The following is a 21,248-nucleotide window of genomic DNA, read 5'->3' as shown; positions in this document are numbered from 1 at the left end:
TCCATGCAAACAGATGGCTGCAGTGAAAATAGGGGGGTACCCTGCTGTCTCTTACAGCAGATACATCATGCGCAAAGGTGGGCTTCCATTAAAACCCTCGCTGTCATACTTAATTGAAAGTCATTCATGTTTCCCGTACTGTTGTTGTACAAACACGGAAGCATGCATGCATGAGGATTTGTCATCCACACGGTGGCTCTCTGCAGAGCATCCGGTGGCAGATGGAGGATCAGCGGTGATGCAAGGAGTCTGGCGCCAGAAGCCTGCTGGGTTCACTCTGGACCGTCACAAACCGTTGGTCTCAGCGGCCCGGCACCCAGCAGAGGCCAGTGTTAGCACTTGCTATGCGTGTCTGGGCTACAAAGCAATGCAAGATTCCAAATGTAAGCAAACACTAACAAAACAGTAACTGTACTGTGCAATCACACAGACGTGTATATATATGTATATATATATTTTATTTAACTGCATTTTTGCATTGTGACGGCTTCAAGATTCCATTGCATCTTGTAAGCCTTGATCTGAAAATCTACATTCTATAACTTGAACATCAAGCGAACAAACAGAATTGAAAGTATAATATCTGTACGTATGTTAACATAAACTTGGACGCTGATATTTTTACATTCCATCTTGTTTTGCACCGCCTGGTGGTGGTGGATTCAGAAACCATACGACTGCCCTGCATTCTCGACCAAACCCGATGTGCAATGAAGCTCATTTTAATCATATCTTGTGAAAATGTATTCCCAATTTGAGAACAAAATAACACAGGCTTATGGAAGATGAAAAGTGGTTCACATGTTGACCACACAGTAGATCTGGAAGATCTGGGATCCGTTTGGGCATCTCTGTGTGGAGTTTACATTTTCTCCCCAGTACTCTGCACTCTAAAAGTATCTGTTGACACCACTTGATTTAATACATAAATGCAATGTAAAAAATGTAATTAATTGATTCAGATAAACTTTCTAAGTTGCTAACTTTATTTTTTTAAGTTATGTTCAAATAATAATGTTGGCTATTACATGAACTTAATTTAGCATGTCATATACACTCAAATTTTATTGTTGGTAAGCTTAAAACAAAATTCAAGTTGCCATGACTTAATAAAATTAGCTTGGTAACATAATACACACGCATATATATATATATATATATATATATATATATATATATATATATATATATGCTGGAGCCTATCCCAGCTGTCTTCGGGCAAGAGGCAGGGTACACCCTGGACTGGTCGCCAGCCAATCACAGGGCACATATAGACAAACAACCATTCACACTCACATTCATACCTTTGGACAATTTGGAGTCGGCAATTAACCTAGCATGTTTTTGGAATGTGGGAGGAAACCGGAGTACCCGGAGAAAACCCACGCATGCTGCACGGGGAGAACATGCAAACTCCACACAGAGATGGCCGAGGGTGGAATTGAACCCCGGTTTCCTAGCTGTGAGGTCTGTGCGCTAACCACTCGCCCACCGTGCAGTCAGTGAAAACTAATTAAATCTAATCAAATCTAAAATGGCTGAATAGTTCTGGTGCCCCTTAATGGTTGTGATGGTGTTGTTCCTCATTTGAAGTCCAATTGTAATGCTGCAAAGGAAGTTGGCTGCATCTCACAAGGGGTGGGGGGGCTTTAAAACAGGCAATATTGGTGCAGAAATGGGCCTCCCACAAACAAAAATGTCTTGCCAAGCAGTTTCAAGCTTGCCAAAAGAAAATTGAAGGACAACTCAAGGATCCAATCCAATCCTCTATTAAATGAATATACTGTACATGAGGCATACCACACGTTTGTTTTCATTGTTATTCATTTGGAGCAGGCGTGAAGTACAACAGATATTTATATTTTTTTAAAATCCCCGTTTCTGTCGTCACTGGAATTCCCCTCAGTTTCTGCTTGAGAAACAATTCAAGTGTTTTTTTCCGAATAATTCAACACGAACTGTTGCCATCTGGTGGGGCGAAAGTGCGGTACCATATTTTAGGACCTTTTGTGCGTATTTTTTTTATTTTTATGATATTCGTTTTCGGGTCATTGAAGGTGAGACAGTGGCCTTTGCAGGCGAGCTTCTCCCCCCCGGCAGCGCCTTTAGTTTCGTTTTTAACCACCCGCCTCCGTGGGTCTCTTCTCTTCCTGGAAGTTTTGAATTGATTAGACTTCGGTGCGGAAGTCATTTTTTAGCTGTTTTGTTTGTTGTGGTCACGTGATTTGCGGAATTCTGGACTTGAGCGACCAACCCCGGGTAAGAAAACGACATTTGTTGACTCTACTATGGTTCGCCTGTGTGTTATATCCTCGATTCATTCAGTCTCGAATAATCGCTCGTTTTAATTTAACGTCACACAGGCCTTATTTTGCTATTTGTACAATACATTTGGAGCTTTTCCTCTGCTAGGAATACTAATTTGTCTCTATATTAGCGTATAAAGAACCTATACAGGAAAGCTAACATTTTGTAGCAGCAGTGTTAAAAAAAAAGTAACTTTTATAGCACTATACTAAAAGTTGAGTTGAAGCTTTACAGCCAGTGTGTATAGACACATTCACATTGACAGGTTTGGTCTGGTTAAAACTAGAATTAGTAAATTAATTCCTTTTTGTGGTTGACTATAGACTATTATTAGTCAAAAAAAATATTGAAAGACAAGTTATATGTAGTATTCTGACCACGGTCTGTCAGTAATGTTACATTGATGGGGTATGACAGGACATTAGTGGAAAAACTTAAGTTTACAATAAATAAATACTATTTAGCTAGGTATTATGCTATGTTTAAAGCGTCTCTTGTGTCCCTGCAGTGATTCTGTAGCCTGCACATTACAGTTGAGCAATGTGTCAAGTATTGTAAAGGCTGTTATTTCATGTTGACAGGCCTCTAATAATGGTAAAAATTGTATTTAGGAAGTCATAAACACTTACTTACACTTTCCAAATGTACTTGCCAATTAACCACAGTAAACGAGGGACGACTATACAACAATTTTTTTCTTTTTAATCATTCATAATCAATAACTACTTGACCTTCGTAAGTTTTTACCATGGTTGCATTATAAATTGGATTGGATATCATGATGTAATGTCTGTTAAAGTGACAATGTGCTAAACAGGAATGGAGCGTCAAGCCGAGGTGGAGGATGAGTTTGTGTGCGCCAAAACGCTGCAGGGCGCCCTGAACTCCCAGCAGGATACTGTGGAGAGAATATTCCGGGTCTCGTTCATCATCAACGCCCGTGATCTGCACCAGTTTTCCACCGAGCAGATGTGGCTGCGGCTGCATGGGGCAATCTGCGATGTCGAAGCTGCAAAGGTCAGGTTTGACTTCTCTCACCCAAAGTGGACAAGCTAAGTTAGCTTATTTCTGTCTTTTTTTTTTTTTTTTTTTTTTTTTAGCTATTTGTGACGGGGCTTATCAACCAGGAGGAGCAGCAGGAGTTGTGCTATCCCGTAGCGCTGAACTGCGTCTTCTGCGGTGCCAGAGGACTCTTCATGGACTGCATCATTAAAAGCACCTCAGCACACATTGTGGTGAGTATTTATTGGCTTGTGATATGATAGCCGTTATCTAAAATGCTCATATGTTTGGTGTTCCCCATCAAATTAGGTGGGCTCTCCGGGCTCCCTGCTCATATCCGGTCTTGCTGTGCCTGTGGTGCAAGCCTACTCCCTTATCACCGATTTGATAGAGAGATACAATGGCACACAGGCTGGGTGCTTAGAGACGGAAGACAAGGCTTCAGATGAATTGTTTGATTCTCGACGGGTCTTCAAAGCTCTGGTGGAGAAATGGGAGGATCGACATATCCTGGATCTCTTGTTGCTGCCCGGATCTGTAAAAGAAGCCCTGCTGGATATGGTGAAAGGGTCAGGGCTAGGGGCCAACCAGCCAGCATTGCATGAGGTTAGCCTCCCTAGGGTGACTTGCGGTGATCCGTGCGCCACTAAAGAAGACCACATTAAGACAACACAGAAGATGGAAGAAGTGTTGCAGATGAAAACATCAATGAAAGAGACCAAGGAGAGTGTGCAGAAGCCACCAGAAGCCAACAACGAATTCACGCTGATGTTGAAGTTCTTCACGGCCATGGGTTACGCAGAAGAGATTGTTACACGAGTCCTGAGCCGTACAGGGCCTGTGGAAGCTTTCCAGATACTGGATCTAGTTCAGCGAGAGCAGGATTGTGGTGACATGGATTGTCAGAGCCAAAGGAACCTGCCATGTGAGATGGAAGATGAGGTAGTGGAAGGTGAAGCAGGCAGAGATGTGTCAAGAGAGCACGGTGAACATCAGGAAGATGAGGACTTTGTCTTGGGTGTGGTGAAGAAAGCCGCTGTGAGCTGCGGCTACAAGGAGCATGAGGTGACAAAGGTCTATAGCGAGTTGCCCAATGGATCCACTCTCCAGCTACTCCTGGAGCTGCAGAAGGAGGGGGGGATCAAAAAGGAAACATCCAAGGAGCGAGAAGCAGGGTTGAAAGTCTTGATGAAGGATGAGAAGGAGAAAGCTGGAATGATGAAGAGTGATGGACCCTTGCAAAATGAGGACAGAAATGTTTCCCAAACATATCCAGACTGGCTCTTGTCTGAGAAAGTCACATCAAATCCTGACCCTGTCAAGGGACCACCCATGACAATGTATTCCGCATCTTCTGATCCCTCTTTCCCTGATGTATCGAGCCCAAAACCTGTATCGCCAAACCGCTCCAAGGAAGCCAGATTCGGGGAACTCCACAGTTTGGCTTCTACTTCCTCAGTGGTAGTAACAGGGGAGCAGCGTTTCCTGGAGGGTCTGCGGACCCCCTTTGCTCTGCAGCTAATAGACAAGCCAGGAAACCCCAAGCTGAGGACAATCGTCATAGATGGGAGCAACGTGGCCATGAGGTAGGAGCACAAAGCAAAGAGCTCGAGAGCTCGAGAGAGAGAGGAAATTAAAGGTCATACTTTTGCATCATTTTCCATTTTGATTTGATTTTGCAGTCATGGGCGGGGACACTTCTTTTCATGTCGAGGCATTGCTCTGGCCGTGCAGCATTTTTGGGACCGTGGTCATCGTGAAATTAGCACCCTGCTGCCTCAGTGGAGGCAAAAGAATGACCCCCGGATCAGAGGTTGCCATGTTTGCTCCTCATTGTAATGTTCCTACAGCATGAAGAGAAGTTCAGAGTCAGTGTTAGCTTTTAAAGTTACAGCATACAGTGGAACCTTGGTTTACATCATTAATTCATGTTAGTAATGTGAGTGTGAATGGTTGTTTGTCTATATGTGCCCTGTGATTGGCTGGCGACCAGTCCAGGGTGTACCCCGCCTCTCGTCCGAAGAGAGCTGGGATAGGCTCCAGCACCCCTGCGACCCTTGTGAGGAAAAAGCGGTAGAAAATGAATGAATGAATTCATGTTAGTCACTAACCAAAACAGACACTAACCAAAAAATGTTTCCCCTAAGAAATAATGCAATCGGTTCCAAAAAGCCAAAAATGTTGGCTACATTTAAAGGTTACTTTTACCTTCACTGAAGATGTGTTTCTTGATATGACTGTCCCCAAAGACGCAATGTAGCAGTAAGATCAATCACCACCTTCCTGTTTTGCCATTTCTTCAATTCAAAATAGTACCTCAATACCTAACACTATTAAATTAAAGAAAAACCTCATGACAAAACAATAAGATGGTGTCCGTTTGGTGTCTCGCTGTCACATCATGTCTTTGGAAACAGTAGTCATTAACCTTTAAATGTTCATTTAGCCTTTCATTTATCATTTATATGGATTTAGAATTGTTTTATGCATGTAAAATTATAATTAGAATAGTATAAAAACTTTGCTATTTTGTTCACCAGATAATAGGATGCTAACAAGGAAGGACATTTTCTGTCGCCCGTTAACCAAACAACATGCTAACCAGGGCGAACGCTAACCGAGGTTCTACTGGATTTGTGACAATGCCAGACTGTCTGTCCATCAAGGCCTCAGCATTTAGAATTGTTTTATGCATGTAAAATTATAATTAGAATAGTATAAAAACTTTGCTATTTTGTTCACCAGATAACAGGATGCTAACAAGGAAGGATATTTCTGTCGCCCGTTAACCAAACAACATGCTAACCAGGGCGAACGCTAACCGAGGTTCTACTGGATTTGTGACAATGCCTGACTGTCTGTCCATCAAGGCCCCAGCCAGTGTGTCCTTGTCATGTTTCTAAAGCCCTGGCACAGCTTTTGTTTTTCCTGCCCACAGAGCAGCACTATCTGGGTGAGCTGCATAAACTGGGCCTGCTGTCTTACACTCCTTCCAGGATGGTCCGGGGGAAGAGGATCTGCTCGTATGATGACAGGTTAGGGGAGTGAACAGGAAGTCAAATATGCTCTTCATGCAGCATTTACTGCTGTAAATACATTGGCTTTTTGTCTTTGTTACAGACAAATGCTGCAGCTTGCACAGAAGACTGATGGAGTGATCGTGACCAATGACAATCTGAGGGATCTCTTAGATGAGTCGCCCGTATGGAGGGACATCATCAAAAAGAGGTACGGTGGAATTAGACGTCTTCCCATGCCAAAGGTTTCTTTTCTTTTTTTTTTTTACGTTTGGGACTCCATAAACAGTTACCTTGCTATTAGGGGTGCAACGTTGCACATTTGGGTTGGGTTTAACTCAAAAGTATGCTTTTTTAATTAAATTAAAATTAAATTAATTTATTATTAATAATTATTATTTAATAATATTAATTATTATTAATTTAAATTAAATTAAATTACTGCCACATTTCATCATATTTTTGGATAGGAAAACAATTGTGCCTCATTTTCTGCTGTGCATACTTAGAAGTTAGAACTATATAAAACAAAAACATCACATTGTGATAATAGTAATAAAACAAATCAGTAATTCATAATGCAATTCAACATAAATTTAATTACACATGATTACATCAATACATCTGTTCACAAATGCAGTAGTATTTCAATCAAACTGTGTAGTGTTCATTGTTTACACAGTTCATGTACACATCCAGTTTTACGAATCAGCAGGGGACTTTGATGTCAGCTGACTGACGTCATGTGACATCTCCTGGGTTACGGTATTGTTTAATTCATAGTCCTTATCAAACCGGGACCGCTCTATTGTCACACTCCTATTTATTACTTACCAAAGGTCATCATGTAATTTACAGTGTGTATTTCAGACTTTTACCACATAAGCACCCCCACGCCCTCAAGAGGGTTTTCTATGGAGCGGCAGATCATAACAATAATTTAAGGATATTTTTGATACAGGACAGTTAAAGTCATTAAAGTCTTAGGTAAGCTGGAGCCTATCCCAGCTGTCTTCGGTTGGGTGAGAAGCGGGGTACACCCTAATTAATACAGCATAGTCCGCACACAATTCAATGGGAGAAGATGCAAATGAGACGACCTCTGCCATCACAAACAATGCCACCTTCAGAGTATTGCTGGGTTATTTCTCAATTTTTTGGGTCAAAATTCAGCCAATGATTGAAATTCAGAAATATGGTGTAGTATCCATGATAATCCTTACAATCCGATTTTTTTTTACAATTTTTCTATTAAATACACTTAGGGGAAGTGCTTCAGCCAACTAATATTGCTTTGAAGAACACAGCGTGCACACAGAGTCCACAATATCAATTAACCTTTGACTTAAAATTAATGTATTTACTCATACATAGTGCAAATTAAGCATTTGTTTTAAAAAGTGAATAAATTACAGCATTTTAATGTAAATGTTACAATTGAGATTTCAGTAAACTGTGCCATAAACTGAAACATAACAAGCCATATTTTATTTTAATAGGCAAATTGGTTAGCTTGCATGTCATGCTTTTGGTGCCCGTTTCAGGAGAATGATCCCTACATTTTGACTTAAGGGATGAGTTTGGAGTCTTTCTGTTGTTTTCTAGAGGGTTATTAAAAAAAGAATGGACCGATTTCATTATCCAATACAAAACTTCAGTCAAGTCACAATCCAGTTTTATTTCCTGTTTTGCAAGTGTTCACAACATGGCCACCACCTGCAGCATAAGCAACATCAATGCAGGTTTCATTATCTTAATCATGATCCTAATCTTACTCATGCACCCCAACGAGGCAATCTTTGTGTCGATGCCACCCCAACCCGCTACACCAAAGTTGTAAACCTTGGGAAAACACAGTATTTACTGTCCAAGAGCCTAATAAGGTTCTATGCACTGTGCCTGTGTCCCCCTCAGACTGCTCCAGTACACGTTTGTTGGCGATCACTTTATGGTTCCAGATGACCCACTGGGAAGAGGAGGACCTCATTTGGATGACTTCCTCTGTGCAGAACACAGGTTAGACATATTACACATGTACGTTAATTCAATGAAATACAGTAGATCCCCACTATTTGCAGGAGTTACATTCCAAGACCTCTCACAGTTATTAAGCACATTTTAAATTCAGTTCTACACAGTAAGAAACAGTGATTGAGTGTGACTTGTGGCTGCACGGTGGAGGAGTGGTTAGTGAACCGAATAATTCGATTACCCGCTCTGGCATCTCTGTGTGGAGTTTATATGTTCTCCTAATGCGTGCGTGGGTTTCCAAAAACATGCTAGGTTAATTGGCGACTCCAAATTGTCCATAGGTATGAATGTGGGTGTGAATGGTTGTTTGTCTATATGTGCCCTGTGATTGGCTGTACCCCGCCTCTCACCCGAAGACAGCTGGGATAGGCTCCAGCATGCCCACGACACTCGTGAGGATAAGGGGTAGAAACTGAATGAATGAATTGACTTGTGAGACACCACCCCCTGCTGGTCTTATAGCTGCATCACTCTTTCCCCTGCAGATAGCGCCATCAAACCAGCATGTATGTTCCCGCGAATATTTTGGGGCGCGAATAACGAACTGCAAATAGTCAAAGATCTACTATACATAAAAATCCAACCACATTTTCCACCATTATTTTTTTCCCCAGGACACCCAACCCGGGAAACCATTCATTTGCTGGTGTAGCCACCAGTGTGCCCCCTTTGATTTCTCCACGCTCACAAACCGAAGTCTTGGACTTCCGAGACCGAACACTGGGTGGTCCGATGGGTGCAGCAGGAGGAGAGAGCCAGGACGGGGTGGCATGGAAAGGGGACCTAAAGCACAGAACGCCAGAGGACACAGCAAAGCTGAGAGAGCATCTCTCTCAAGTGTTTATGGGTCAGAGCGATATGGTGACGCTAGTTCTCGAACGCTACCCGGCGGAGACCAATATTAACGTGCTATCAGAGTTTCTTTTAGAGCTTTAGGGATTAAGGCTTTTTTTTGTGTCTGCACATTCCCTGTTCAGCTCTGTTGTTCACCATGACGTCCACTAGAGCTCGCACTGGTTCATCAAGAATGACTTGCAGTATTTCTAAAGGACATTCCTGTCGTGCCGCATTTAGTACCAGAAACACAAACACACCATTTTCTTCATTTCTAGTAATATAGTTGAGTCGCGTTTCATTATCACCGGTATTCTATGATGTGACTATCATAAGATGTCTTTTCGTATATTGACACTTTGTGGAATATCATTGAAAAACTTCAAAGAGGCTCATCAAGTTAAAATCACACTGGAGTAGTAGGTCGCTACATTCGACCGGTTGGGTGAGTCTGTACTCCAGCTATTTTGGGAACATCGTCATAGATGTATGTGCTACATTATGCACTAACGTGTATTTAGGTTTTAGATTTGTGTTGCTATACAGCATTTGTACAGTTTGTTGTTTGTGTATTTTATAAAGTGACTAAACGTTTTTTTTTTACCGAGGGCCACAAAGAGATAAATTGAAGTTTGTGAGGGGCCACTAAGATATTGCATTTTAATTCATCAAATATGCTCAGCTATTAAATAAATGCAAATAAAAACGGTCTGCAACTAACTTTGCAGTATCAGGGACCTTTTTTTTAAAAAAAATATTTCTATTACTATTATTATTATTCCTGCAAATAAATCATTATCTTGTGGGCTTGAACATAAACTAAAACTTACCAAAAAAAGGAATACATTGCAAGACACACTGTTGTTTTTTAAGGTGGCCTTTTGGCCACACTGTTTTTTGTTTTCAACATTCAAATACAGGTTGGGATTAATTATGGCTGCGAGGAACCAAACCGAGGAACCCCAGGCTGTACCTTTGACACCCCTGGTAAAAGGCTTCTTTCATGACCTTTGACCTTCCTCCATTTTCCTCAGTTTTATTTGCGAGCAAGCTTTCCTGCAATCATTATGGGGTCTTATTGATAGGGACCTCGTTTAAATATAGTTTGTATAGTTAGTCTGATGAGACAAAAGTTGAACTTTTTGGAAGGTGTGTGACCCAATTCATCTGCCGCATTTCAGAAAAAGAACATCATACCAAAAGTAAAATATGGTGGCGGTAGTGTGATGGTCTGGAATTTTGCTGCTTCAGGACCTGGAAGACTTGCTGTGATAAATGGAACCATGAATTCTGCCGTGAAGGTGAATGTCCGTGAATGCCATTTGTTCATTACCTCAAGCTGATACCAACTTGGGTTCTGCAGCAGGACAATGATCCAAAACACGCCTGCAAGTCCACCTCTGAATGGCTGAAGAAAAACTAAATGAAGTGTGGAGTGGGCCTAGTCAAAGTCCTGACCTGAATCCTACTGAGATGCTGTGACATGACCTTAAACCAGGGGTGGGCAAATATTTTGACTTGTTACAGAACATATATTTAACACACACACTGTTTTATGGTTATAATTTTCCTTGAATTATTTATCTAATTTTATCTGTAAAAGTGTTATACTATCAGCTGTATGTTCCCATGTCCATTTTTTCAGGAGCACTTTAAACATCAGACCACATCAAACTGGGTAATTTCATTTTACAGTTTTGTTGTTTGTTTTTTTTTTACTAAATAAAACATCCGACTTGCAAGTCACGTAGTTAAAAAGTTGAAATACTTAGAAAGCAACTGGGGGCCGGATTCAAACGTTTGGTGTAGTTTTCCCACCCTGGCTTAAACAGACAGTTAATGCTAAAAAAAAAAAAAACTAAATTACAATAGTCCTGCAAAGATGAGTATTAGTTAATTGCAAGTTATCACAAAGGCTTGATTGCAGTTGTTGCTGCTTTGGGTGGATTTAGAGGGCAATCACTTTTTCACACAGGGCCATAGGTTTGGATAGTTTGTTCTCCCTTAATAAAAACTTACTTTTGTGTAATTTTGTGGCCAGTTGTGTTGTCATTACAATAGAAAAACACGAAGAGTTATGAAAATAGACATTCCACCAAATAGTGACGCTGTCTTTATAATTGGTATCAATAGTCGATATTTGAATCAATAAGCCCGCCCCTAGTGGAACCATCCTCACGCGCATACACAAGCTCACAAAGTGTGTGTGTGAGTCCTTTCGCGGTCCTTCTTGTGGCATTTTCCAACTTTTTTTGGTCATGGAGGACCTTTTATCCGTGTAAAAGTGCACCTGTTCAAGCTTGTTCGGCTCGGCGACGAAAACACTTCTAAAGTGGAATATGACAAAGTCGAACGTCTATCACGAGGTAAGGTTGTACGCTAAACGTAAAGAATGGTTAGGAGAAGTGCCTTTTTAGCCTTAGCATCGTTGAGCATAATGATATGTCATGTACTGTACATGACAGGGATTTAAAGTGTTTGAGAGAACAATGGTGGATTTATTCAGACCCATGTCATTCAGTTTGCTACCGTCATCCTTTAGGCTACAGTTAAATATATATATATATATATATATTTTTTTTAAACTTCTTATGTCGCCTTCCGTGTTGCCGACGCTATCAACTGTGATGTTTTCTTTTTTTTAAATGTCAGAAGATGCTGCCAACAGCTCTTTTTTGTGTGCTTCAACCCAGAATTATAATTAAAAAATTCATCTATATCAGGTCAATATGTATATATTTGATATTTACAGGTTTACATGGCCTACTCTTGTAGGAATTAATGTAAAAATGTACATTTTAACACATTTTAAGGAGCACTGAATGATGCTGGAGCAGGTCACTTGAGGTGGTAAAATTAACATTTTAAGTACTTTCATGGTGGTGTGAATATTTTGTGAGTTGTGATGAGCACAAAGCCAAACAATGTGTAGGTGTTGACTGGAAAATTGCTGTTAATGTGTACTGGGTGCGTCGCTTGTCATACCATTCAGTGCTTCATGCCTGAATTCTGTGTGTGTGTGTGTGTGTGTGTGTGTGAGATCAGACTGAAGAACTAGCCAGACAAACAAGTTTAGCATAATGGGGAAGTAACGAAAGGACGTCATTAAACTAAAGGTGTGAGTTCATTGCCATTATTGTCCAACTCGTGACACTCTTTCAGTTAGTTTTGTTTTCTCCAACATGAAAGTCTATCTTTTTCATGACAGGAAGACTTCGACGTCGTTCATCGATGGTTATGTGCTCGCTGAAGGGGATCACCTCTGGTTCAAGAAAACACAAGAGCTGCTTTTTGGACGTAGAGAACATTAGTCTGTTTCACTTAAACGGCTGTAATGACATGATGAACGAGAGTCCACCGCATAATTTACTTCATTGTGTTTTAACAGGACCCTCAGGTTAATACATACCGCCAGAGAAGATGCAAGCCAAAGAAGAAGCATCTGAGGTGCCTGACACCCTGATCTCCACGGATGACTTAGCCCAAACTGGAGATGTACTTGAACTTAACACCATTGGTGGCACAGCTAGCACAGCAGACAGAAATGACACTACAAGGACTGGACTACCAGGCAGCCAATCGGGACCCTCTGAAAGCCAGGTGTCTGTAGAGGTGGATGCGGTCAAAACGACTCATCTGCCCGACGGGCCCCTTGTTGTGGACTCTTTGATGGGAGGACCACCTGTTCTCTTGCAGCACACCGGGGATGACGCCCAGGTCAGTTTGTCTTCCCAGAGGCTACAAGAGGACAACACGTCATCTCAAACCAACGAGTATTGTTACTCGGACTACGGCAGCATTCAGTCGAGTCCCGGCAATAGTTTCAGTAGCAAAGACTTAAGTGAATTAAGCAGCAGCTCCTTTGATAATACAAACTCTGTCCCTCCTTGGAACTCCTTGGAACACATATCCATGAAATCCAAAAAAAGCTGGAAAAACAGGCTCACTGCTACCCGAGGAGATTCCAAATCTAAAAAGAAATCGGGATCCACACGCAGAAATGACTCCATCAGCGACAGGGGCAATACAGGCAATGAAGAGGAGCGACGAAACGAGCGGTCCCGCCACATTGTCACCGAACGCGTGTGTTGCTGCTACAGGTCCATGCATAGGGGCTGTCTACAGTGTGTGGAGGAGACGCCCGCCATGTTGTCTGGACTGGTGCTGTCTTTGGCCTTCTGTGTGGCCATCATCGTCCTCATTCCCACCATGGGAAGGGTGAGAACCACTATTTGTGTGTTTGGTGGGAAACAAATCACTTCCTTCTCTACATCATTCCAATTACGATGCTAAATAACGTTAATAAAATCTAAACTTTGACACTTCTGCTCTGTATTTCAAATGTAGCACACAGGAAATATCTCTCATAGCTAGTGCTTGACTAATAGTTAATGGATATGTCCAGAAGTTAATAGATAACATAGGTTAGCAGTGTCAGTGGGAACTCAAGTGCAACATTCCCGTGCATCATTTAAATATTGGAGACGAATAATTGACATCAAAAATACACGCAAATATTCAGCAAAGTCACAACAACTGAAAATTAGTGGCTCAAATCAAGACACTATACGTGCAATATGTAGAATATAGCATACCTTTGTTAAAGTAGCTTTTATGAAAACACAAAGTGTAGACCTGGTCTATCAGAAAAGTATCCTTTGCTGTGGCAATGTATAGCAAGGGTAATATAATAGGGAAAACACTGTGAATTCATACATCAGTATTATTAGTGTCAGTGATTGCAATCAAATGCAAACAACAATGTTCTAATTTATGCACAGAACCTTGACGTCCACGTTGGAGCTCTGTCGGTGGTCTGTGTGGTTCTCTGTCTGAGCGCCGGCCTCCTTGTGTGCCTGCCTTGGCTAGCCAGTGTGAGGCGCTGCGCTGGAGCCCTGGCACTCTTTGTTTGGGGGACACTGTACGTCACCGCTATTGTTTTTATCTTCACCGGAGGACCCGTTACAACATGGGAGCAGGTGATGATGTCATGTGACTGCACTTTTATAAATACATACACTCTGTATTATTGCTAAAACCCTGTCTTTCAGGTAGCGTTCTTCCTCTTCTTGTCGCTGAGTGTGTACACGGTGCTGCCTCTCTCACTGGCTTGGGCCCTCATGGTGGGGATTTGGACCAGTGTGACACACATCGTCATCATCAGTGTTTATGTCCCTGTCACAAGCCCAGAGACACCAGACCTGGTGGTGCAGGTGACTTTTTACTTTAGTGCACTTTCTCATACCGTTCTCATACATACATGCTGATGCTGGATGGTGGCCTGCCGATTAACCCACCATCCTCACAGTCTAGAGATCTTCTTTTGGATGTGTGTCATGAGACAAGATACATGTGATTGGGTCTCTGGAAAGGGGAGGGAAGGTGAGACCTTAACAATTACATTTAAGAAAAGTACAAAGAAAAAACAAAAAATACATGATAATATACTCCAAGCAGGGTTTTATGCTACCGATCCCAATAATCCATGAGCGAAATCGTCAAATACCACACATATCACATACATACGTACAGTGCCAGTGTAAATGTTTAAATGTACTCCTGGCTATATTAGGGGTCACCAATGTTTTTTTCTTGTGAGAACCACTTGAAAAAAATTCAGCTGTAGTAGGTTTCAGCTTGTGACCCTAACGAGGACAAGCAATTTAGAGAACGCATGGATGTTTGAGTTCTTACTTGGAATTGAAATGCGATCCATTATTTCTCCACAGTTGGTGGCGAATGGGTTGCTGTTCTTGTGTGTGAACTGCATTGGCCTCTATCACCTGTGGACCACAGAGCATGATCTGAGGGTGTCAAATCAGAAGAGAGAGGAGTTCAGCGCCATCCGCTCACAGAAGGAAATCAAGAAATACCAGCAGGTTGGATCACATTTCACATTTTTTTTAATGGCTCTTTACTGACTTTAGTAGATTCTCATCAGTTGCCGGACCCCATCCTGTTTGTTTCCCTGGCAACAGGAGCGTCTCTTGCTGTCTGTGTTGCCCCTTTACATCGCTATAGAGATGAAAGCAGATGTGATAAAGAGACTGACCAAGCCCAAAAGCGAGCACAACAGCGAGCCCATGAAAAAAAACAAGCTCAATTTCCACAGTCTATATGTTCGACAGCACAAGGATGTTAGGTGAAATGATGAGTCTCTCAAATTTCCAAGTTTTTTTTAATGTTGCATCTTTGTGTAATCTGTGTCTAATCCTAAATGTGTGTGTGTGATGCTAGCATTCTGTACGCCGACATTGTGGGCTTCACAAAGTTGGCCAGTGCCTGCACACCAGAGGAGCTGGTTGCGATGCTCAACAAGCTCTTTGGCAGGTTTGATGACATCGCAAAGGTACCAGCACATCTACGAACACTAGAGAAAAAAAAGAGATCTCTGGCTGTAAAATGTCTGTGTCTGTCTGTAGAAAAACGGATGTCTCCGCATAAAAATTTTGGGTGACTGCTATTACTGCGTGTCGGGCCTGCCGGACCCTATCCCGACACATGCCAGCAACTGCGTACAGATGGGCTTGGACATGTGCACTGCTATCAGGTGGGTTCATTTGACTGCTTTCTCATTTGCATGTCACTTTTGGTGTCCAACTTCCTCCTGTCATATTGATACTGTTGTTTCATCTACCGCCACCACTACCACTTGGTTTTATGACTGATGAAACTGATCTGTTTCCTCTTGTGTAGTAAACTGAGAGAGGCGACAGGTGTGGAGATCAACATGCGTGTTGGCGTTCACACAGGCAATGTGCTCTCCGGCGTGATCGGCTTACAGAAGTTGCAATACGATGTATGGTCACATGATGTCACTTTAGCCAATCACATGGAGTCCGGAGGTGTTCCTGGGTGAGAACATCTACTATTTTAACTGTCCAACCACTCGTTTTTTTGTGCCGGTTGTCCTCATTAGGTTCACGGGTGAACTAAGGCCTTTCCCAGCTGAGAGGGCACATGTAGACAAACAGCCATTAACACTCACATTCACACTTAAGCATGTCCAATTAGCCTAACGTGCATGTTTTAGGGATGTGGGAGAAAGCCAGTACACCCACTAGTCCACCACGCAGGCCAACAGCAACTATACTAACTTTAAAATCAGTTTCGTTTTGTCTTTTGTTACAAAACATGAAAGTGTTCACTGTTTTGTCTCTTAAAGGAGAGTGCATATCACAGAGGAGACCCTGAGGCACTTGAACGGAGCATACCAAGTGGAGGACGGGGATGGGGGCAGTCGGGATCCTCTTCTTAGAGGAAGACAAACCTACTTAGTGATTGACCCCAACAAGTTCAACAGCCTGACAAAAAGACCGACAGAAGTAGGACGGCACACTTTGTATTCATCAAACATACTATAATATATTTATATTTTTTTGCTTGAAAATTGCCAGATACCCCTCAATATGTTCATTTACGTCATCTGTTTTTAAGGCAAACCTTTCTGCAGCTGTCGAAAACAGGCAGCGGGCTTCAATGCGCATGTCTCAATACCTTCGGTCGTGGCAGAACATCCATCCCTTCGCCGAGCTCAGTAACCATCGCGCCAAGTCCTCCAATAAGACCAATCCTGTCCATGTTGCCCCCGTAAACCAGTCTCAATCGCCTGCTGTATGTTCACACCCAGGACACTATGCATTGATCTGCATGTGCAAATATCTGTGCACTTACTTCATAATGTCTGTCTGTGTTTGCTTCAGGAACGACCACCTTGTCAGAACAACCCCTCCTGGTATGTTCCAGCGTAGTTCTTCACTAACGTTGTCGTCATTTTATTTTTGTCCTTTTTTGTTTCAGCCTGGTTGTAGATAATGGTGTAAGAGGATCGCTGGACACTCTGAACACCGCAGGGTACGTTTAACCAACTCCTCTCTCGTCGCCATTTCCTCTGATATACATCTTCTCTAATGTCACCCAGGAGGCGAGCCAAGAGGCTCAACTGTCTGACTTTGCTGTTTAACGATGTGAGCCTGGAGAAGCAGGTAATTTCAAGTGAGCCTGCTGAGAAATTGCCGTGCTTTTGATATGATCAAAACATTTTTTTTTTCTTTTTGTGTTTGTTGCAGTTTCGCTTCTCAGAGGTGAAGGGCTTACACCAATCCATGAGCTGCCTTGCTTTGGTCTTTGTCACACTCTTCGCTGTTCAAATGCTTGTGTCTGACAAGTGAGTGACACCTGTGTGTTGTCTGTATCTTTTCAATAAGAGCCATAAAGTTGTTACTAATGCGATGGCACCTATGGCAGGAACTTTCAATTGGCCGTGTCCTATAGTGCCACCTTTCCCGTGCTGGTAATTCTGCTGTCCATCGCTTTCTGTGGATACCTACAGGTCTGTGGAAGATTGAAGACTTTACTGTTTAAAGTATTACAGTGTACACTGATTTTTTTTTTTTTTTTTTTAAAGAAATTGCGTTCCAAGATCCCACCTCGTGTCCAGTGGATATCAGGACTCTCTCGAGGCGTCTCCACCAGGGCGGCTTTGCGCCTGTTTATTGTCTGCTTAGGTGTGCTCATCACACTGCTGATGGCCATTCTCAACTTTGTAAGCTCTTTAAAAAGGAACTTTTTCTGCATTATTTATGTTTGTTGTTGATTTCATTGTTCCCCTTTGCAGGTGTTTGTCCCAGGAAACAACTGCACCGATATTACTAACAGGACCACGCTGGAGGGTCTCAAACTCTACACTGTCCCTGTGAGAAGCATTATTTTGAAGCCTGTTTATTTTTTAAGTCATGCCAGGGGTGTTGAATTGCTGTACTTATTTCTCCACTGACACATCCAGTACTATCTGTACTGCTGCCTGCTGGCCATGCTGGGAGTCATCGTCTTCATTAGGATATGTTTGTCAGTGAAGGCTCTGCTGCTCACGCTAGCTGTGGTCGTTTACCTGGCGCTCTTCCTACACGTGTATGCACTCAGGTCCTACTGCCTCATCAGCCTACTCTACAACAACACCAGGTCAGTGAGCATTGATTTGCTCAGCAGCCATACACTTATAGAACATTCAGGTGTAACGCCATGGCGGTCATGCCAGCCTTTTGCCACTCAGACAGAATCTATGTCACATTTCAGTACCATTATTTATTTAGTGAAGATTCTTCCAATTATATAGTAACCTAATCATCTCAAACAGTGAATCAATTATATTTTCTTTTCTCAGGCCCGGTGTTCTGAAGGACCCTCTTATCATGTCAGGGTTTTGGTTGGTCATCTTTTACATCATCTGCCTCATACTGGCCAGACAGGTGTGTAACATTTTCACACAGGGTCATTTAGGTTTGGATTTTTGTCTCCTTTAATAATAAAAAGTTTCATTTAAAAACAGCATTTTGTGTTCATTTCTGTTATCATTGACTACTATTTAACTTTATTTGATGATCTGAAACATTTAAGTGTGACAAACATGCAAAAAAGGAATTAGGAAGATGGCACACACTTTTTCACAAAACTGTATTTCATACCTTGTGCTCTCAGGATGAGCTGGGTTGCCGTGTAGACTTCCTGTTGGAACACTGTTTCAAGCTGGAACGCGAGGAGATGGAGACGGTGGAGAACGTCAACAAGCTTCTCCTCCAGAACGTCCTGCCCGTCCACGTGGCCTCCTCCTTTCTGGGCAAGACTGTCCGCAACCAGGTGACACCAGTTCACAGACAATGTTACTGTAGTTGTAATTGTGAGTGAATGAAGGCTGATGCTTTGCCTTTTCTTTTAGGACCTGTACAGCCAGTCCTATGAGTGTGTGTGCATCATGTTCGCCTCTGTACCTCAGTTTAAGGAGTTTTACAGTGAGAGCAGCGCCAACAAGGACGGCCTCGAGTGTTTGCGCTTCCTCAATGAGATCATCTCCGACTTTGACGAGGTGCAACGGAGTACCTTGAACCTCATTTATCTTGTCACTTTCCCATGAGTCACTCAGATGGTCTCTCTGTCCCTCAGATTTTATCCAAGCCCAAATTCTCTTCAGTGGAGAAAATCAAGACCATCGGCAGTACATACATGGCAGCTGCTGGGCTGACACAATCATCGGATGATAGGAAGGTATGCCTTTTTTTAAGTTAATCATAAAATGAGAGGAGTACTGTGTGGTCAGATGAGACCGTGATAACACATCTTTGATATAAATTTGTTTCTGTATGAGTCAAATAATTTGTAACATTTTCTGAAGTAAAAATAACTGAATTTGCACATTTCCTATTTGTTTCTCAACATGTCACTATTATGTTTGCAGAAAGATGTATTATACACAATGTCTTTTTACAGCCTGTGTAATATCTTTAATGTCGATTTAATGTCACTCGGAAGTAGCTCTGATAGTGACGCCAAACAAAAGGTTTTACGTCATCCCTTGGGCTGCAAGGTGGCAATGGTTAGCATGTCAGCCCTGAAGTTTGGAGATAGAGGGTTTAGAATTCTGGATTTCATTACTTAACTCTGTTGAAACATGATCTCTGGCTCTGCCTGTAGAAATGCGACATGTCCTACAGTCACGTGCGCTCCATGGTGGAGTTCGCAATCTCTCTAATGAACAAACTGGAGCTCATCAACAAAGACTCCTTCAACAGCTTCAAACTCCGCATTGGTAAGCATTTAACACTGTGAGTGTGGGAATTTACAAGGTTGTCAAACTGCTCAATCTGGCCTGTTTGTTGTACTTGCAGGAATAAACCAGGGTCCGGTCATTGCTGGAGTCATCGGTGCTCACAAACCGCAATACGACATCTGGGGGAACTCTGTCAACGTGGCCAGCAGGATGGACAGCACGGGAGTGCTGGACAAAATACAGGTCAGTCAAGGGTACCACTGGCTACCAGTCTGCTCATTCTCCATGTGAGCACTTTGTGTGCTTTACCTCGATACTTCTCTGTATCTAGGTGACTGAGGAGACGGCCCAGGTGGTCCAGAGCGTGGGCTACGGCGTCACACTCCGAGGCGTGATCAACGTCAAGGGCAAAGGGGACGTGACGACTTACTTTGTCAATCCAGAGCAGTCATCTCCACGATTCTGACCTCCTCCTTTTTAGGGACTATTACGACGAGCCTGCCACATTGTGCTCGCCATAGCGCTGACATGGCTGTCGCCCTGACGCAGATGCTGCTGAGTGTCTGGCTATATGTGCCTGCCCTCTCTTTGCACCCATGCACTAATCACGAAGGGATGCCTTAGTCTTTGGGATGAGACGCTAAATATAATCCCAATTGCTTGAATGATCGTTACGATCATAGATGACGATGCAGCTGTGTCTGCGCTGGACAGTCTGAATTCTGTATTTTTGTTCAATTTTCAGATCTTGAATAGTTTGCTGAATGAAATGGACATTCTGCTCATCTGCACTTGTTGCATATGTAATTGTGTTGCCAATCGCCATTTAAACAATGTGCACTTTGTAATTGCATTTATATATATATATATACTATATAAAATATTATTATTAATCATGATGTCATGTTGAAAATATTTTTCTGTGTATATTATCAAATACACAAGAATTGTGTGAGGGTCAGTGTGTCTGACTGTAGTACATGTGGAAATGTTTTATTTTTTTATTTATAAATAATAAAAATGAATGTTTAAAAACTGCGATTGACTGACAACCAGTCCAAAGTGTACCCTTTTGGTCGAGTGGTTAGCGCGCAGACCTCACAGCTAGAAGACAAGGGTTCAATTCCACCCTCGGCCATCTCTGTGTGGAGTTTGAATGTTCTCCTTGTGCATGCGTGGGTTTTCTGCGGGTACTCCGGTTTCCTCCCACATTCCAAAAACATTGTTTAACATTAATTAAACAATTAAAGTTAAACATTAATTGTCGACTCCAAATTGTCCATAGGTATGAATGTGAGTGTGAATGGTTGTATGTTATATGTGCCCTGTGACAGCTGGGATACGCTCCAGCACCCCCCGCGACCCTCATGGGGAAAAGTGGTAGAAAATGAATGAATGAATTAATATTTGGCCTATTTGTACAATGTAACGTTAAATTAATTAAAACCAGATACCTTGATATAAATGATAAAGTCATTGATGGTAATTAATTAAAATGTCGATTAATGGGAGTG

The 21,248-nt window shown here is 42.2% G+C and overlaps 2 protein-coding genes across 4 annotated transcripts; both read left to right on the top strand.

The window, feature by feature from the left end:
• The first annotated feature begins 237 nt into the window (after window positions 1-237).
• khnyn (KH and NYN domain containing) lies at window positions 238-11,147 on the top strand. Of its 3 annotated transcripts, none has more exons than XM_058068350.1 (9): window positions 238-383; window positions 3,125-3,324; window positions 3,408-3,542; window positions 3,619-4,895; window positions 4,992-5,122; window positions 6,248-6,344; window positions 6,430-6,537; window positions 8,241-8,342; window positions 8,972-11,146. In XM_058068350.1, the coding sequence occupies exons 2-9, from the start codon at window positions 3,127-3,129 to the stop codon at window positions 9,291-9,293; spliced, it is 2,370 nt and encodes a 789-aa protein (XP_057924333.1). In that variant the 5' UTR covers window positions 238-383; window positions 3,125-3,126; the 3' UTR covers window positions 9,294-11,146. The 3 variants fall into 3 exon arrangements, with proteins under 3 accessions (XP_057924333.1, XP_057924332.1, XP_057924334.1); XM_058068349.1 differs by lacking the exon at window positions 238-383 and adding an exon at window positions 1,660-2,259; XM_058068351.1 differs by lacking the exon at window positions 238-383 and adding an exon at window positions 2,892-3,042 and having other exon boundaries at window positions 8,972-11,147.
• A 240-nt stretch (window positions 11,148-11,387) lies between these two features.
• Window positions 11,388-20,847, top strand: LOC131126301 (adenylate cyclase type 4-like). Its single transcript, XM_058068668.1, has 26 exons — window positions 11,388-11,557; window positions 12,400-13,409; window positions 13,973-14,170; window positions 14,243-14,404; window positions 14,921-15,070; window positions 15,170-15,333; window positions 15,429-15,540; window positions 15,614-15,741; window positions 15,888-16,046; window positions 16,357-16,516; window positions 16,629-16,805; window positions 16,895-16,926; window positions 16,992-17,045; window positions 17,113-17,176; window positions 17,261-17,358; window positions 17,439-17,523; window positions 17,599-17,736; window positions 17,809-17,886; window positions 17,977-18,152; window positions 18,355-18,439; window positions 18,669-18,827; window positions 18,907-19,053; window positions 19,131-19,232; window positions 19,659-19,773; window positions 19,853-19,977; window positions 20,066-20,847. Exons 2-26 carry the CDS (start codon window positions 12,612-12,614, stop codon window positions 20,198-20,200), a joined length of 3,801 nt encoding a protein of 1,266 aa, XP_057924651.1. The 5' UTR covers window positions 11,388-11,557; window positions 12,400-12,611; the 3' UTR covers window positions 20,201-20,847.
• Window positions 20,848-21,248: the final 401 nt, after the last annotated feature.

Source organism: Doryrhamphus excisus, chromosome 3, assembly GCF_030265055.1.
Source record: "Doryrhamphus excisus isolate RoL2022-K1 chromosome 3, RoL_Dexc_1.0, whole genome shotgun sequence".
Lineage (NCBI taxonomy): Eukaryota > Metazoa > Chordata > Actinopteri > Syngnathiformes > Syngnathidae > Doryrhamphus > Doryrhamphus excisus.
This window is presented reverse-complemented; position numbering and strand designations above follow the sequence as displayed.

Excerpts from the sequence above, each read along its gene's own strand:
- khnyn (XM_058068351.1), top strand. The coding sequence starts at position 3,127 with ATGGAGCGTCAAGCCGAGGTGGAGGATGAGTTTGTGTGCGCCAAAACG. Across the intron at positions 4,896-4,991 it reads GGGAGCAACGTGGCCATGAG|TCATGGGCGGGGACACTTCT; the intron begins GTAGGAGCACAA and ends TTGATTTTGCAG. Across the intron at positions 6,345-6,429 it reads ATCTGCTCGTATGATGACAG|ACAAATGCTGCAGCTTGCAC; the intron begins GTTAGGGGAGTG and ends TCTTTGTTACAG.
- LOC131126301 (XM_058068668.1), top strand. The coding sequence starts at position 12,612 with ATGCAAGCCAAAGAAGAAGCATCTGAGGTGCCTGACACCCTGATCTCC. Across the intron at positions 14,171-14,242 it reads CCGTTACAACATGGGAGCAG|GTAGCGTTCTTCCTCTTCTT; the intron begins GTGATGATGTCA and ends CCTGTCTTTCAG. Across the intron at positions 17,177-17,260 it reads ATGTGAGCCTGGAGAAGCAG|TTTCGCTTCTCAGAGGTGAA; the intron begins GTAATTTCAAGT and ends TGTTTGTTGCAG.